Genomic DNA, 17,188 nt, shown 5'->3' with positions numbered 1-17,188 from the left:
CTGAATGCCAAGCTGGGTACTGAATGCCGAGTTGAATACTGAATGCCATGCTGGGTACTAAATGCTGAGCTGTGTACTGAATGCCGAGCTGAATACTGAATGCTGAGCTGAGGAGTGAATGCCATGCTGGGTACTAAATGCTGAGCTGAATACTGAATGCTGAGCTGAGGAGTAAATGCCATGCTGGGTACTGAATGCTAAGCTGTGTACTGAATGCCATGCTGGCTACTAAACGCTTAGCTGAGTACTGAATGCTAAGCTAAGTACTGAATGCCATGCTGGGTACTAAATGCTGAGCCGAGTACTAAATGCTAAGCTAAGTACTGAATGCCATGCTGGGTACTAAATTCTGAGCTTAGAGCTTGAATACAGAGCTGAGTACTGAATATGCAGCTGGGTAATGAATTCCGAGCTCAGCAGTGAATACCGAGCTGGGTAGTGAATGCCAAGCTGAGTACTTAATATGCAGCTGGGTAGTGAATACGGAGCTCAGTAGTGAATATGGGGTGGAGTACTCGATAGAGAGTTGAGTAGTGAATGCCGAGCTGAGTCCTAAATATGTAGCTGGGTAGTGAATACGGAGCTCAGTAGTGAATGCCGAGCTGAGCACTGACTATGCAGCTTGGTAGTGAATGCCGAGCACTAAATACGGAGTTGGGTAGTGAATACGGAGCTGAGCAGTGAATATGGAGTTGGGTAGTGAATCCGGAGCGGAGTGCGGAGCCGGCATGTGTGCCCCTATTATTAGCAGCTGGTGCCGGTAAGGTGCTGTACGTAGGCTGTCTAATTCCTGTGTGTCCAAACAATGCGGCACGTCACGGCCAGTGTTATGATGATGCTTGTTGTTACTACCCAGAAACTGGAGCCGCCGCTGGATGGAAGCCTGCATCCCCGGCATCCCTGTGTACGTGCGCGCCCCACGCTCGCCCCCGCGGCCCGGCCGGCTCTTGTGCTCATTAGTCAGAAGCAGAGTTTGTGTTCGCCGTCTCGTCTGACAATATTGACCTTACCATGGCTGACATATGACACAGTCATTAACGTGGTGTAATTATTTAGTCAGCTTCACAATTACCCTGTCTTTGCTGCTGGCCCGAGATCCCACAAGCCTGTTATTTATTGATAATCATTGCTGCCACTTCTACCAAACCTATACTGGCACAAATAGATAAGCTGTCATTGCTGAGCTCCCCTCCTGAAAGTGGCCCGTCATGCTGATCCACTTGCTTCAGTAATTGCTGACTTGGAACAAGTCTATAAAAGTTCTTTATAGAAGGACGTTTATCAAGCAGATCACACCGTACAGCTCGCACATCTGTGCAGAAATCTGCGCCAGAGGGGCTGCCTATTACAACTCAATGACAGGTGCAGCCAGGGGCCTCCCCATAATGTGGCAGCCTGAGGCCGTAGCCTCAAGTGGCATCTCATTGAGGGGGTGGCAAGTGTGGTGGGGGGTGGCAGCACATGTGACTAACAGCACCCCACCTACATGCAGTTGTCCCTCCCGGGCACAGGTGTCTGTATGGACATGCACACTGTACACCTGGGCACATCTGTGTGAATGAGGCATCGAATTTACACACAAATCAGGCTGTGTGTTCTGTTCATACAATAGGGCACACTATCACACAGTGCAATGCTAGGTTCCCTGGTGCATTGGGTTGCCATTCATTTCAATGCATGCACTATTTTTTTCCATCGCAACACACAGTATTATAGTATCATACATTGCCCTGTAACACATGCCCGCCTGCAAGTGTGTTGGGTTTTTTCAAATGAGTAGAAAAAAATTGCACCAGCTCACCTAACGCTTTAGCGCAATGCTATGGTGTTAACCGGCCTCAAAAGTCAATGGGACAGTTTTTATGTGTATTGACGACCTTCAGGCGAGCAGGGCTAAATGTAGAGCGGGGAAGCCAGCGTTTGTTTAGTACAAGTGATCCCGGTGATGCCGCCGAGATCACTTGTAATATGCCTGCAGGTCCGTCCTCCCCCGCTGCCCCCCCCTCCATGGCCCACCCTCACCTTCAGCTGCCTCTGTCCCCCGCTGGCCACCTCCCTCCCCACTGTGATTTTTGGGGTCCCCCACTTTTCTGGGGGAACCGTGACCCTGGCAGATTCGTTCAAGATGGAGAGCTGGGAGCAGAGCGGAGAACATTCGTTCTCCGCTCTGCTCCCTGTAAACACTGAGACGGGAGAGCTGCAGTCAATAAAAAGTAAAAAATAATAAAACAAAAAATGATAAAAAATAAAAAGCAAAAGATAAATATCGAAAAAAAGTTAAAAAAAATAAATTAAAAAAATGATAAAAAAATAAAAACCAACCCTGCCGTCCCCGCCATCTGGTTGCCATTTTCTGTAGGGGGTGGTGTTTGACGGGGAGGGGGGCACATAGAGGTACCTGGCCGTGGGGCAGCAGAGAGAGTAAATCCAGCCCTGTTGGCGGGTCGCATCCTGCATCTGTAATCTTGGGCGACACATGGAGCAATTATTTACAATTAGGGACATACAAGCAGCCCTGGATACAAACAAAGATCAGCTGCCTGTTTTTACCAGCAGCTTGTGTGACCGTAAAGCGTAATCTAGAAAAGTCACAGTTTGGATGTTGCAAAACACTGTAAATTCGATGAAAGCTGATCTTCCATATATTGTATTTACTATTAGTACACAGCATCCTCCACTAGTGCAGGGCATGCTTCATAATCTCCTCTGAGCTGACATTTTCATGTGCTGCTTGGCTTTCTCCCCTTGTTACAGCATACATCTCTCTATCATCTACCTTGTAAGATCTGTCAATGTCATTTGCACTCCTTCAATGTCATGTATATAACTTGTGATTTATGTCATCTCACATGACATCTGGTATCCTGCAGTGTTCCTGATGATGTACGGCATGATTTGTAACCATGATCATCTACATCGTATACCCCATGGCATCCCCAATACTATGTATAGGGCACCCGAAGTCTAGAAGACCCTATAATGCCCTCTGTGAAGATTCCATTGTTTTTCAGGAATAGCCTATACTCGTAGCAATGTCACCTCCAAATTCATTGGTAAATGGCTGCCATGCCGCTTATGTGACCACTTCTTGAATACTGGAATCCGCAGTCTTTAACGCCTAGACATTGACAATACTGACCTGGATAATAGGTATCAGCTTACATTTTTTACAATGGAGTTCTGAATGGATGAACATGTATTTTCACTACCATGTAAAGGATGTCACTTGCTATTAAACAGAATTCAAGAAGAACTCTGGGCATACTTATTTTTAACCCTTGCAGTAGGGCTACCCCCGCACTGCAAGGGTAAGTGCTCATCTACCCACGCACTGCAAGGGCTTGTCTAGGTGCAAAAATAACAAAGATATTCTCAACAGAACCTCAGAAATGTCTGGCTGTTGCAGCGCTCCCTCCAGCCTCTCTACTCCGCTGCTGCAGTGATGGTATGTCTATGGGCATCCTCATGTCCTATACACTGTGTATAGAACATGATGACTCACAGGACCTTAGACCGCAGCAGCGGAGGGGGAGACAGGCTCCAGGGACCGGTCTGAGCCAGCTCATAGGATAGTGTGCCCGGAGTTTTTCTTTAACCAAACTGAAAACATTATTGAAGTGATCTCCTGTCATTGAATAGAAATGATTGAACTATCCTAGCGTCCCATAGCGGTGTGTCACTGTTGTTAAAGAGACCCTGTCACCAAACAATTTATTTCAACAACTATAAGAATATATGAGTGTTTGATGTATTTTAGGCATTTTATTTACCTGTAAAAGCCTCCCAATGTCCTGAGATTGCTGCTGGGCACTACCATCTTGGGTCTGATGTTAGCAGACTCAGAACTGTCACTCAAGTGACAGTCTTTAGTATTCCCCTTCTCTCCTCCTCTGGCAGCTACATAAAAGGTTATGTATGGAAGTGAGGGGAGGAGCTGAGGCGCTTGGCCAGCACAGACAGTGATAAGACAATACCAGGAGAGAAGAGGGCTATGACATGAAGGAGAATGGGGGTTGTGATAGTGAATTGACACGTCCCACAATAGTCAGATTTTCTAACCATTTTTAAGGGCACATTGCAAGTCAATAATAAATAATTTAAAGTGGCAGTACAGTCAGGAAAATAAAACATTGCTGGGAGGTAGCATTTTTGGCAGAACAGACACGCAAAATCTCTTCTGCATAAAAATTCTTCTCTCTCCCAGCAATTTTTTTTATTTTCTCTGTACAGCTTATGGCACATGCATCATACGGAGTACACACTCGGCTCATCCACGGTATCTATAAGATGCCATGAGTGGGCCGGGTGTCGGGGAAGATGTAACTCCTGTGTGCGTGTGCAGGAGTTACATCATCAGAGGCCACCTAATGGCCGAAGAGGACTTTTGAGAATCTGGATGTTGTGGCGGCGGAGATGGCAGCGGAGGAGAGTCCTTATAAGCAAAAATGGATCCAACAGCACTGGAGAAGGACACACTTGTAAGGTAAGTGGGTCCAAATGGGCAAGTATCCTATGCACATCAGGGCAAAAATGTACCAACTTTCAGGAAAGGAAAATGCTTTGAGAAAACATTTAAAATACTTGACTTTTTATGCTTTTACCATTTGTATAGACTTCCTTTATGCCTCCAGCATTATAAGGAGGACCTGTCTAGAGGAAAAATAGGTATCAGCACAAAAAAGGGGATGTCAGTAGAAATAGAGAAAGTGCAGAGAATGTATAATTAAGTAACTAGCAGTAAGGAGAGGGTGACTGACGGAGACTGAGGCTCGGGGTCCACTACAACTTGGTGCCTTTTGAAGTAATTCAGGCTTTTCCCCCATGAGGGCCCTTGAGAGAAATACATAATGTTATGTCAGCTGCATGCAGAAAATGTTGTAACACAAGGTTAAGCACTCTCATTTAGCCATTGGACTGTTGTTTTCAAATCTTGTTGGACTCCTGTTGGCATAGGAGCCGGGGATGTCAGCCCACGGGTGGGAGACAGCAAGGTGGCTGTGACGGATTGAATCCTTGACCTTTACTACAACCCTTTACCTCACAGGGATCCCAACCTGAAAGAAGCACTTTCAGGGAGGTGTCCCTCTCATTTCCGGGGGGTGCTCTCCCCCCCCCCCATCCACGGAGGAGAGGTTAGGGGGGGCTGGGAGAGAGCACCCCCCTGAAATGATGGCAGATAGCACAGGAAGCAATAGCTTCTTTGCTATCTGCAGGCTTTCTTTTTTTTTTTTTTATTCTGACAGTTGCAGTCGTCAGAATTAAAAAAAAAAAGGCATACGATTGCATAGCTAGATTCCTATTGGCTATTGCACTTTGCAATAGCCAATAGGAAACTAGGTAATGCACCCGCCCACTGCTGCTTTCAATCAGCAGAAGAGGACCTGATAGAAAAATTCAGGTCCCCCTCTGCTGATTGACAGCAGCAGTGGGCGGGTGCATTACCTAGTTTGCTATTGGCTATTGCAAAGTGCAATAGCCAATAGGAATCTAGCTATGCAATCGTATGCTTTTTTTTTTCTTTTCTGACTGACGGTCGGGCCGCGGCTCCCGATGTCAGAAAAGAAAAAAAATAAACGATCGCAGGGAAAGGTTTAATCTGCTTGATAGAGCAGATTAAACCTTTCCGGGAGAAAATGTTTTTCTCCCGGGCAGCCGGGAGCCGCTATCTAATAGCGGGAGACTCCCGGAGCTTCCGGGAGAGTTGAGATGTCTGACCTCATAAACAGCAGATGCAAGGTTTGTGGATGTTGGAGCACAAGAACACTACAAGACAGATATAGGCAGCCCCATCCTCCTACTTGGACGTGCAGTCCCTCCCTCCTACTGCGGCCCCGAGGTCTACCTGGGACATAGAAAGAAAAAACATAAAACTGAACGGGATTTTTCAGCCGGAGGATTTGTATCCCCGCCCACAATCCATACAGAGAGTTCAACCTTCATAAAACCACTCCAACTGGGTGGGTAGGTCACAATCCCCTGAAGAAGCCAAGTAGCAAAACGCGTAGGGGTTGGACATACACAATGTATTGATTTCTAATGGTTCTGTCTAAATATGCCTAATGGGTATATGATCTCGGTTTAAACATTGTTTTTTAAAATTGGTTGCAACCTGCTTGTTGCCCCTTTTTTTTTTTTACTTTGTATGTACATTTGCAACACATATGTTATCTAAAAATATGTAAAAATAAAAATAACTTGTTTTTTCTATCAAACTTCAAGCCATGGTGTCATATCTCTCATAAACCCCGGTATTTCTTGTTTTTGTTGTAGCTTATTCACAACTAGTCATTTTGTAGCACGCCAACGTTCAACAAAAGCAATCCCATTGTTTTCAACGTCTCCTATTCACACCTGAATGTCCTGCCTCTTGTTTCCAGTCATGCGAGGCTTGAAAACATACAGCTTTTTTGAGGGCAGAATCATGCATTTTGGCCCCATAGACTATAATGGTGTGTGTTTACGCACTCCCATTTCATAGTCTATGGAGACTGTCAGTTACGGCTCCCTGCAGGGATTCCTCTCTCCGTTCCTCCACCGCCGACTGGATGGAAGGATGGGGAAGGGGGCAGCACAGCTGGCTCTGGAGAGGCAGAGCCAGCTGTCAATCAGGCAATGGGGTGGATCCATACAACATTTTCTGGATCCGTCCCGGCTGCAGTGCAGCTCTGCGCTGTCAGCATACAGTGAGCATTAGCCCGCTATATGCTGAGTTTTTGGACACAGGCGGACATTCGTAAATGTCCTCCTGTGACTCTAAAGAAAACTATGGTAAAAACAAAGGTTTGCCATAGTTCTCTTTTAATGGCACCCCAAATTCTGCAGTAAAAATTTACGGTTTTACCCTCTTATTCATGTGTGACAAACATGCAAAAATGCTTCGTCAAAAAACACAAAAAGCTCACAGCTCCAATCAGGGGCGTCCCGAGGCCAGGTGTCACCCGGAGCAGATACGGGGTGACACCCCACAGTGACGTCACCGCATGCGCGGTCATCTTTTTGATACTTGCCGGCAGCCATTTTTGTGATGGACGCTGCCAGAGAGAGGAGGGGATATTCACCCGGCGGGATAAGGTATGCCGCCGGGTCCCCTCCTCTCTCTCCTGCAACTGTCGGCCTCTCGGTCCATGACCGAGTGCCCGACTTTTCAGAGGGGGTGACACCAAAATGACTGACAGTCATTTTAGTGTCAGCCCTCCTATGGTGTGACCTGGGTGCGGGACGCACCTCCCGCACCCCCCTTGTGATGCCACTGGCTCCTATTGCCGCATGAGCTTCTTTGCTGTGTTTGTTGGACACCCTATTGAAATGGATTGGCTAACGCACGGCACATGTGCGTCGCAAGTGTGAATGAGGCCTCGGAGCTAGAAAACACTTAACAAATGGAATCCCATTGTTTTCTATGGCCCCTGTTCATACTGGAGCATTCTGTTGCTTGTAGCAATACACTGCAAAAAGTACATGAGCTACTTTTTGCAGATTTCTGCACTTTTGCCTTCAAAGATTTCAATGGAAATATATGTAAACATGTGGCGCTGTGCTTTTTTCTGCATTATGTCACACAAGCACAATCTACCAGCTGACAATGCATGTAAAAATGCTTTACTATCGCATGCATCGCATAATGAACTCCCCCCGTGTTCTGGGACGGGAGGGGTGCGTGCCGGTGCATTGAAGTCAATGGCACCGCAGCCACGCCCCCCGTTTGCAGTGCGATCACCTGCTTCAGAACGCGTGGCACATCAATGCCTGCATTTTGGTCCAGTGCGACCAGAAAAAATGCTACAAGCACTATTTTTTCCGCTCGCACTGGACCGGAATGCAGGCACTGTTGTCCCTATGTTATGGTGTAGGCTGTCGCACTGCAGCCAGGGGAGCGTGGCTGCGGTGCCATTACCACGCCCCCTCCTGTCCCAGAACGCAGGGGGGAGTTTACTATGTGATAGAATGTGTTCCATCAGTTAACCGTGCTGAAACGCACTTTATATGGTGTGAACAAGCCGAAAAATGGGTTTTGAGGTGCAGCCCAGTGCGTTTGTATGTGTTTTTGATGCGTTTCTATAAATTCCAGACCAGAGAAAATGAGACGAGCAGTATTTTTTGTTGTCAGGACCGGAACGGGCTGCGCTGGTATGAACAGAGCACAGAAATACTATAGGGACATATTGAGATGCTTTTCTGGTCCAGGAACAAACTGTTCTGGTCTGGACATGGTGTGAACAATTTCTAAGGCTCTATTTACATATAGCGTTTGCGTTTCCTGTGCTCCACGCAAGCATTAAAATCTTTTATCCGCAAGGATTTCGCTCGTTTGCGGCTATTACTATAGCGGCGAATGTGCGGAATCCGTCAAATAATCGAGCTTGGACTATTTTGCGAAGCTGCTGCAAAAGTCTGAAAAATGCACATTAAAGTGCATTGTTTTTTATGTTTAGAGCAGCTAAGGTGCAAAGGTAAGGTGCTTAGCTCCGGACAAACGCTCCTGTGTGATTGGAGCCTAAGGGCAGGTTCCCACCATTTTCCGGAGCAGATCTGCATTTCGTTTTGCTGCGTTTGGAATTTTTGTTTGTTTGCTTAAAATGGTTTTACAGGTGCGTTCCAGTGTGTCTGTTCTGGAACAGACTGCGCTGGTGTGAACAGAGGCCAGACATAGCATAGGGATACATTAGGATGCATTTTGGGTCAATCTGGTCTGGAGATGATCTGGACATGGTGTGAATGGGCCCTAAGTGTGAATGGAACAAATGCAGGAGAACTTGCCCTGGGAAGCACAAAGTCTGCTTATAGTTCCCAGACAATTTCTCCTCCACGCAGCCGGCTCGTGTGAAGGAGCGCACACGTCTAAAGGGACGCCAAGGACGCTCCGTCCCGCACGACATCAGGCAAGCAGGTAGGAAGGGACCGTGACGTCACCGCAGAGGGGCCCTCCCACGGCTGTCGTGCTGGGAGAGGAGGCGGGGCCTCGGCTAGGGGGCGGTGAGGAGGCGGAGTAATGCTGAGCTGATCCCACGTGTGACGAGCTTCTTCCCGGCTCAATAATATTCTCTTAGCGGCTCCTTGCTTAGCTGCTGCCTCTCTCCCTGTGTGACTGAGAGAGACACACACACACACACACACTCACACACACATATACACAGTCCCAGTGCAGGAGTGAGGACAGGCTGTCACCGTGTGTGTGTGTGTGCCTATGTGTGTGAGCAGGGCTACTGACAGTCTTCCCTGACAAGAGTTTCAGCCTCGCGTGGATTTCAATTTTGTATCGCTTTGGGTTTATTTTTTTATACGTTTACCAATTTTTTGGGGGTAAATAGAGTTAGTTTTTTTTTTTACAAAAACTGTTTAAAGGGGACATGGAGGCAGATGGGAGCCAAGGCACCTCTGGGAGTCCGAACGATTCTCAGCACGACCCCGGGTAAGTTTTCTGTTTGCAGCATCCCCTCTCCTCCGAAGGGCAAGTGTAGGGGGGAGGAGGAGGGCTGTCATCGCATCCCTTGTACTGTTTACCCTTCCCGATTGTTTACTTCCACCTTCAGTGTTTGATGCCCCCCCTCCCTGTCATCTGTCTGTGCAGCAGCACATCACCCTCTCCCGTGTCTCTATCCTCCTCTCTCTCCTCGCTTTTAGCTTTTGTAAGTTACACGTCAAAATGGCCGATCTGACATCTGTGCTCACTTGTGTTCTGTTTTCCTCCCCTTCTAGTAAAATGTTTATCGGCGGCCTGAGCTGGCAGACCTCCCCAGGTAAGCAGGCACTCATCTCTTTCCCCCCTTGCCCCCCCTTTCCTGGCTCTTTGTTCCACAGCTCCCTGTTCTCAGTCTCCTCTCCAGCCTCCCACTTCTGTCTCCTTATTTATTTATTTCTGCTTTCCGAGTCCTCTATTCGACCCCTATCGCTATTTGGGGCTCTTTTACCGTGGGATGGATGGGGTGGGTTAATGGTGGGTGGGGGAAGCGGGCTGTGTGTTTTTTGCTCTAACCTTTTCCTAGCATATTGCTTATAAGCTGTCATGTCATATGCTTGTGCACAGATAGCCTCAGAGACTATTTTAGCAAATTTGGAGAAATCCGAGAATGCATGGTGATGAGGGACCCCACCACGAAACGCTCCAGGTAAATCTGCATGGATGCTTTTTTTTTATTTGGGAAACTTCTTTCTGTAGAACATATGTCCTCTGGACGAGTGGCCTAAAGGGAAAGATGCAATCTCAGTCTGTGCAGGCACACACCCCCTTGTCTCACTTGTCTCTGGCTGAGCACGCTGAGACTTAGTTTAACGCTTCAAAGAATAAAAAAAAAAAATCAAATTGCATCGTCTGCTCGCCAGTATTGATGAGGTGCTAAGCTCTGATTTTTCCTGGGAGGTGTCAATCAAGTAGCACCCTTAGTTTTATTACTACTCTCCTCTCTGGCCACAACGTCAAACTGGAAGTCATGGCTGTGGTGTGACACAAAGTGCTGATGTGTATTATTGTCCCACGCATGTTTAACTAGTGTCCATGACACGGTATCCAGGTCACTTTATCATTTTACTAGCCCACAACCTCCTTACTTACTCAAATATTTAAGATTTCACTAACAAGTAGTTGTAAGAGAAGAAAACAACTTCACCAATATTTGTACTGTTGTCATATACAGCTGGCATTCTCTGTTCCAATGCCAAGTTATTGACTGCTGCTTTGAGGACACAAGAGGGTGTCTAGCCATTCACCCCAATGTGTGCTTTTTTAAATTTTTATTATTTTGTTGATAAGTGTGTTGTTTTTAATTTTTACGTTGTACCTGTGCTTCATGTTTAGCACTCATTGTCTTTTCTCTTGTTCTTTGTCTGATTTCAGAGGCTTCGGCTTTGTTACGTTTGCAGATCCTGCAAGTGTAGATAAAGTATTAGCTCAACCCCACCATGAATTAGATTCCAAGACGGTATGTTGTGCTTTATTTTTCAAATTCAGTTCTATTTTCGTTGACGTGTGTGTGTGTGTCCTTGTGCAGTTTTTTTTTGTCTTTGCCAGGCAACTTTAAGGGTTAGCTAAGGTTTTACCTGTAGACCTTGCCCCCCCCCCCCCCCCCTTCATTTACCACCAGCTGGGCATGGCTGCTGCTTTTCGGTCATAATTATTTCTGCTAGACATCAGTGATGTTTAGCTGCTTCAAGTGTCTGTAGTCAATAGAATATCCTGATGTCAGTTTCAGGGTGGTAGACCTGTTAGGACACTGCGTTAGGAACATTTAGTATTTACTTTTAACATGTTTGTTTTGCTGTTAGCACCAACTTCTAGACTTAAATTTGCATGAGCTTAGCTTTCAGTGGCTATGGCTGATCAGCCAGTGCTGTCAGTGCATCTCATTTCTGTTTTCCTGTGTTTACAAAGCAAAGGGGGAAAAAAAACACACGCAGCCTTTCTTTTTTGCACCTTATTACCCAGTTTAATTATGCTTTCACAAAGCTTGGAAAAGGGACGCTGACAAAAGATCCCACTGTATTGCTGGTATCGTGCTTAATGAGGAGGGAAAGGTGAGCTAATTACACTGATTAGATAAAGGATTTTTTTTAACAACTGGTAAATGTCACAATTTTAACTGTATGTTCATTCAGCGAGCTTTGTCCTAGATATAAAATAGAACCTGAGCACAGGGACAAGCTTGGAAAATAATATGCATAGGACTGTAAAGAATGCATGTATGTATGGTATGGATACATTTGTATATCCATTTACCATTTAATATGCACACACATACATACATTGTATACAGTGTAGCTAGTTTAGATTTAATTAAAATAGCTAAAGACTCCTCTTATGTGGTTTTTGAGGATACAAAGTTGCATTAAGCTCTAAGTGTGCTAATTATGTTTTTTACACTTACTCCTTTTTGTTGCTTGCTTGTTCTTGTGTAGTTCTTGTACTTTTTTTTTTTATTTCGTGATAATGTTATGTTTTTTGACAAATATGAATGGCTTAGTCTCAGAAGGGCATAGATGATATGTTTCTATAAAAGGTTACAGACATTAATTCTAGTTAATATTGTTTAAAGGTAATTTTTGGGTAGGTAAAAGGTTTTAAGTATTAGGCCCAGGTTGAGGATCAGAGACCACATCCTCAGGAGTGTAAAGCGAAGCAGAATGGGCTGCAAAAGCTAATAGCATGTTTGTATTTGTCACCACGTTCTTGATTATTGTTAATGCAGCTTTATCTAGTCTTTTGACTCGTGTTTCAACATTCAGTGCAGGAGGCAGCTCGGTTGGGCTTTGGCTCGGAGTCACCGCTCTTGTTTACGCTTGCGTTAAAAGCTTTGATTTTAGGTAATGGCCCACAAACCTCAGAAATAGTGTCATAGTCCTTTTTTTCCTAGAGGATTTGTAGCTACAGTAAGTAGAATTCGTCTCTGACTAACTCGTTTTATTTCTTGGTAGATGATTATTGAATGTAATAGTAGTGGGGGTGCAAGAGGTGAGTAATTTCCATGCAAGCTGAAAGGGTGTTACATAGTTCTAGAAAAATAAGCTAAAGCATCTTGGGATTGTGACTACTAACGATTCATTAGGTAGCATTATAAAAAAAAAAAAACAATGTTACATTGGAAATGATTAGTCCTAATATTGTGAAATTCTAGGATGTCCAAATTTTACATGTAGACATCACTTCTCGCTTGCCTGCATGCAAATATCTCACTTGTTGCATCCCCTTTTTGTTTTATATATTTCTGATATTTTAATACTGTTGTGGGAAGGATTTACCAATGTTATCTTACTGTTTGTCTCATGATAAAAAAAGTGTAGACTAATGGCTCATATGTAAGGTTGAACATAACACGGTAGGTCCTTGGGACTGCATGACATCTGAGCTTTTTATTTAAAGGTTTTATTTAAAGCACTGAAAGCATTCAATTGCCTATAGCAACCTGTCAGATTTCTGTTTTAAATGCTGTCAGATCGGAAACCGATAAATTCCTTAGTGCTGGAAGGTTAATTTGGCTTCTGTCTAAAACTGGCCCTGCACATCTGAGATGGGGACCTTAGATAGTAAGCTTCTTCAGGGCAGGGACTGATGGGAATGTGCGGTATGTAAAGCGTTGTGTAAATTGGTGCTATATAAATACCTGTGGTAATAAGCATGGCTTGGGTGGCCCTGGTCATTTTATTTTTGGGATCAAACTGCAGTATTCCGTTTTAACTCTGCCACAAAGTTTTCTAGGTATTGTGTGTTCGTTTTTTCAAAATTGTGACAGAGTGCCAGAAAATGGTTTTTGGGCAAATTGACATTGATTCACTGATGTGTGGTGTGATGAGTGTTAAAACTGTGTGAGCAGTCAGACTGTAGGACTCTTACACCTGAGACAATCTTATTTTAACATTCATTGGCTTATAGAAGTCATTCAAATAAAATATCATTTGTGGGCGCGTGTTGTGCCACGCCGCACACAGACGCTTTTCTTAAATAAAGCAAAGGGCTAAGGTCTTCTATGCGGAATGTCTGAAATGAAAAGATGCCCCAGAAAAAGTTGTGTTTGAGGTTTTCATTGCTTTCTCACCCAGTATTTTGTCTTTTCTAGAGAGAGGTGTCCATCATGTAGCCATCTAGTTCACTTGTTGCTTTTGTTCTGCTAGCACATTAGAAAGCGCGGCCATGCTGCTGCATTATTAAAGATGTAGATGTGATTTCCAGGTTAATGGAGGGTAGAAAAAAACCCCCCAACAACAGATTCTTGTGTGGAGCTTCTCAGACTCGTGTGTTTTATCTCAGAAACATTTTGAAAGCGTACACATAGCTTCTTGCCAGCCACAACATTTGCTTATTTCACGTTCTCCAGGGTAAATCCACTTATTTATTACTGAACTCTAATAGACTACATGTGGCGTTTTTTAGCAGAAGAGATTTATATTTTGAAGTGGGTATTGGCATCTGTATTTGTACGCGTTATCGGTGATTAGGTAGAGACGGCAGCAGGTTGCTTTGCAGATCGCTCAGACTGTGGCTGTGAAGGGGTTGAGGTTTTTTTTTTTCTTTTTTGCACAGATTAATCTGCTGGGTGACTGCTTCTATCCAGAACTGTTTGCACATCCCTCTGCAGAGTGGTGCATTATGAAGTACATGCAAATAACTTTACGTTTTTAGCTGTGGGGCTCAAACATCTGTTCAACACGCTGAGCGAGAGAGTAGCACTTTGTTATACTGAGATCACTGGGTCTCTTGTGTGCTCGGCAGTTCTAATTTTTCAATACATTGTAATAAAGGAAATCAATGTCATTTCTGTAAGATACAAACCGAGCACATTAGCTTTGTAGCAGTTGTAGCAGGCTGGTAACCCCTTTGACTTTGTCAGGGCTGCAGAGCATTACAGTGCACGCAAAAATGTCGTTCCAACGTTTAAGTGATAAATGTCCATTATACCACCCTTAAATATGAGCCATTAATCTCAAAGTGGAAACAAGTGAATGCAAGTCACTTACTGTTGTGTTTTTTTTTTTGCTTTTCTTTCCCTGTGTCCCGTCCTTTCAGATTGACCCTAAAGTTGCATTTCCCAGAAGAGCACAGCCCAAGGTAAGTAGAAGGATCAATAATAGGATTTTCGGCACACAGAGAGTCATTGTTACCAGGCAGTTCGTGTTTCAAGCAGGGAATTGGAGATGAAAGCTTATAAAGCTGGACCGCATGGCGTCTTAAGGGTATCAGCATATGGCTGGGAAACTACAGGAGAGCTTTGACTCTCCACTTTTAACTATCTGCTAACTGGGCTAAACTGTGCTTGTTATGAGGCTTGCTGGAGATTATTATTTTTTTACTGTTTTGCTTTTTAATAAAATATAGCCCATGTTTGAACAAATATATGGTGTATGGTGTCCATTTATGAATGTTGTTATCATGCGGTAGTCCAGATGTGACTGTGACCTCAACAGTGTCCTTAGTTTTGCAACTTTCAAGATTAAGATACCTGCAAAAAGTCATAAGGCTGTGCCTAAATTAGAACACAGTAGGTGTGCACTCCTGAACTAGTTCTGTTTTGTAACTGTTGGAAGTTGCCTTTTGGCATAAACATTTTTTTTTTTTTTAGAATGATTTAAATATGGTTTCACAGGACAGACATGTATAAAACCATTTTGGTGGCACTGTGCATATTGATTTTACTTGATATGTTAAATCTTAGCACTGGTAGGAGTAAGCGCTTTCGTTTGTCTAGAAAGGATTGGGCTAAACGTTCATGTTAAGAGAACCTTTTTTTAAAATGTAATATTTTGAATGTCTGCTGAAATATTACATTCTCGTTTGTTGGGCTCTTATTTGAGATAATCACTTGTATATTCTTAAGTACAGGAACTGTTGATTCACTTGGACTAAGGTCTTGAAGTTCTGAGCATTCAGGGAAGTTTTGTAGTGTACTTCAGAGTCACATCATCATGTTTGGAGCTGTATTTAATCATATTTGGAGTGTACCTCCTGTACCCTGTGCAGATTTTGACAGATGCTGCAGGAAGCTGACTGCTGCAGGTCCTTTCATTCTCCCTCTAGTGCCCAAGGAATCCTTCCCATGGGTGCAAGCTGTGCTAACCCCATATGATTAGATACGACTCTATCTTCTGGCTGAGCAGAACTGCACACAATAACAAAGCTCCTGGGGCCTGTGGAGTTTTCCTGTGGGGACACCGCTTTGGTGGTATCTTGGCTTAAGTATTCGGGAACATCATGTGGTTAATGCCTAAACTTGCTGTTGCTATTGGTTGTCATTTAGTCTGTTTACTGTCAAATATGACATTTTTCAGTTGGTTATGCAAAACAGCCTGAATAATAGGGCTAGAACACATAGCATCCGACATCTTTCTAGCTATGTGAATTGTGTGATTTTTTTTTTTTTTTTTTTTCTCCCCCTTTCCCTCTCAACATATTTTGATGTTCTAAAACAAAATGTTTGGGTTTTTGAGCATGGGAGTCTTTCAACACATGAGTGGACAAATCCCAGGAGCCAGGTAACCAAGTAAACATAAAAACAGAGCTGGCACATTGGTGTGTGGGGGTTTATTTGTTTTTTTTTCTTTTGTAACCCCCTCATCATTTTTTTGTTTTTTGTTATTGCTACAATGGCATCCTTGTTTCTAAGTATTCTGATGCTGTGATGTAACTGTCACATATTCAGAATGATATTTTTGCAAGTTGTGGCTTATTGTGCTAAGCCTGCTTTAGAGTCCATCTTCCCTTGCAGCAGAGCTACCCCTGCACTGCAAGGGTTAACTGCTCATAGGGGTATTGTGTAAAAGACTTTTAATTTACTTGATCCCTACTCCTCTGGCAGTCGGCGTTTACCTTGTCTCCCCTACTCTCTGGCTTGTGGACTGTCCCTCAGCATCCTTACATATAATGAAGCGCTATGGGTCCCGCATTAGACATTATGGCACCAGCAGGCCGGAGCAGAGGGGGGAAGAGGCTTTGGACACCGTTCTTGGAGTCAGCTTGATCAGGTAAGTAAAAGTCCTTTACACAGATCCCCTAAACAAAAATGATCTGTTACCCGCTGCAATTTAGGAGTCCCTTTCCCTAGAGATGGGCTTTAAGCAATTCAGCTAAATATGTGGTATGATTGGGTCCTCACTGCACATTTAATAAATCACTGTATTTCCGACAATCACCAGGAAGATGCACCTGCTGTAAATTTTTGGTGAGTGTCCTATTTACTGCTTTATAAATGCACCCCTCAGTGTTTTTGATCTTCTGCAGCTGGGCTTCATACTGCACAACTTTAAAAACCAGACCTTTAGTGGAAATTTGTGTTCCATAAGGCTTGAAAGGAAAGAATATTCTGCCAACTGTCATTTTCCAGGTAAATTCTCAGATTGTCAACATCTCTGTGGCATTTACAGCTCGTATGAGCACATAGCATTTTAATAAGTGTCACATCGGCCCACTGAATGCTCTTTAGTAGTATGGGCTATACATTACCACAGCATCTTAAATTCAGGAGAAACATTGCCTCTTATTTACAAAGGTTACATTGGTTGCTACCTGTTGCTGTAGGTTATTTGCAAAATTGTGCAGCTGCAAGCCTGATTTACAGAATTTGGCTACAAGTCAGTCACATCCCGTGTCAAGTAATATTTTAGATATTGTGATTGAATATTCTACATTATATTTGATTTAATGTAGGTTCCAGTGATAAATGTATTGTTTGTGATGGAACTTTACCTATGTAATCCTGGCTTTGAAATG

At 44.0% G+C, this 17,188-nt stretch overlaps 1 protein-coding gene across 1 annotated transcript in view; it reads left to right on the top strand.

Moving 5' to 3' along the window:
* Positions 1-9,008: 9,008 nt before the first annotated feature.
* Positions 9,009-17,188, top strand: part of MSI2 (musashi RNA binding protein 2) — a 608,564-nt gene continuing 600,384 nt past the window's right edge. The window contains exons 1-5 of the mRNA XM_018565450.1: positions 9,009-9,409; positions 9,697-9,737; positions 10,025-10,106; positions 10,832-10,916; positions 14,492-14,533. Coding sequence (XP_018420952.1) covers positions 9,348-9,409; positions 9,697-9,737; positions 10,025-10,106; positions 10,832-10,916; positions 14,492-14,533 — 312 coding nt within the window. The 5' untranslated portion in view covers positions 9,009-9,347. The remainder of the gene's footprint in view (positions 9,410-9,696; positions 9,738-10,024; positions 10,107-10,831; positions 10,917-14,491; positions 14,534-17,188) is intronic.

The sequence above is a fragment of the Nanorana parkeri genome, unplaced genomic scaffold, assembly GCF_000935625.1.
Source record: "Nanorana parkeri isolate BGI_ZX_2015 unplaced genomic scaffold, ASM93562v1 scaffold848, whole genome shotgun sequence".
Classification (NCBI taxonomy): Eukaryota; Metazoa; Chordata; class Amphibia; order Anura; family Dicroglossidae; genus Nanorana; species Nanorana parkeri.
Note: the sequence above shows the minus strand (reverse complement) of the source record. Positions and strands in the feature narration are given on the sequence as shown.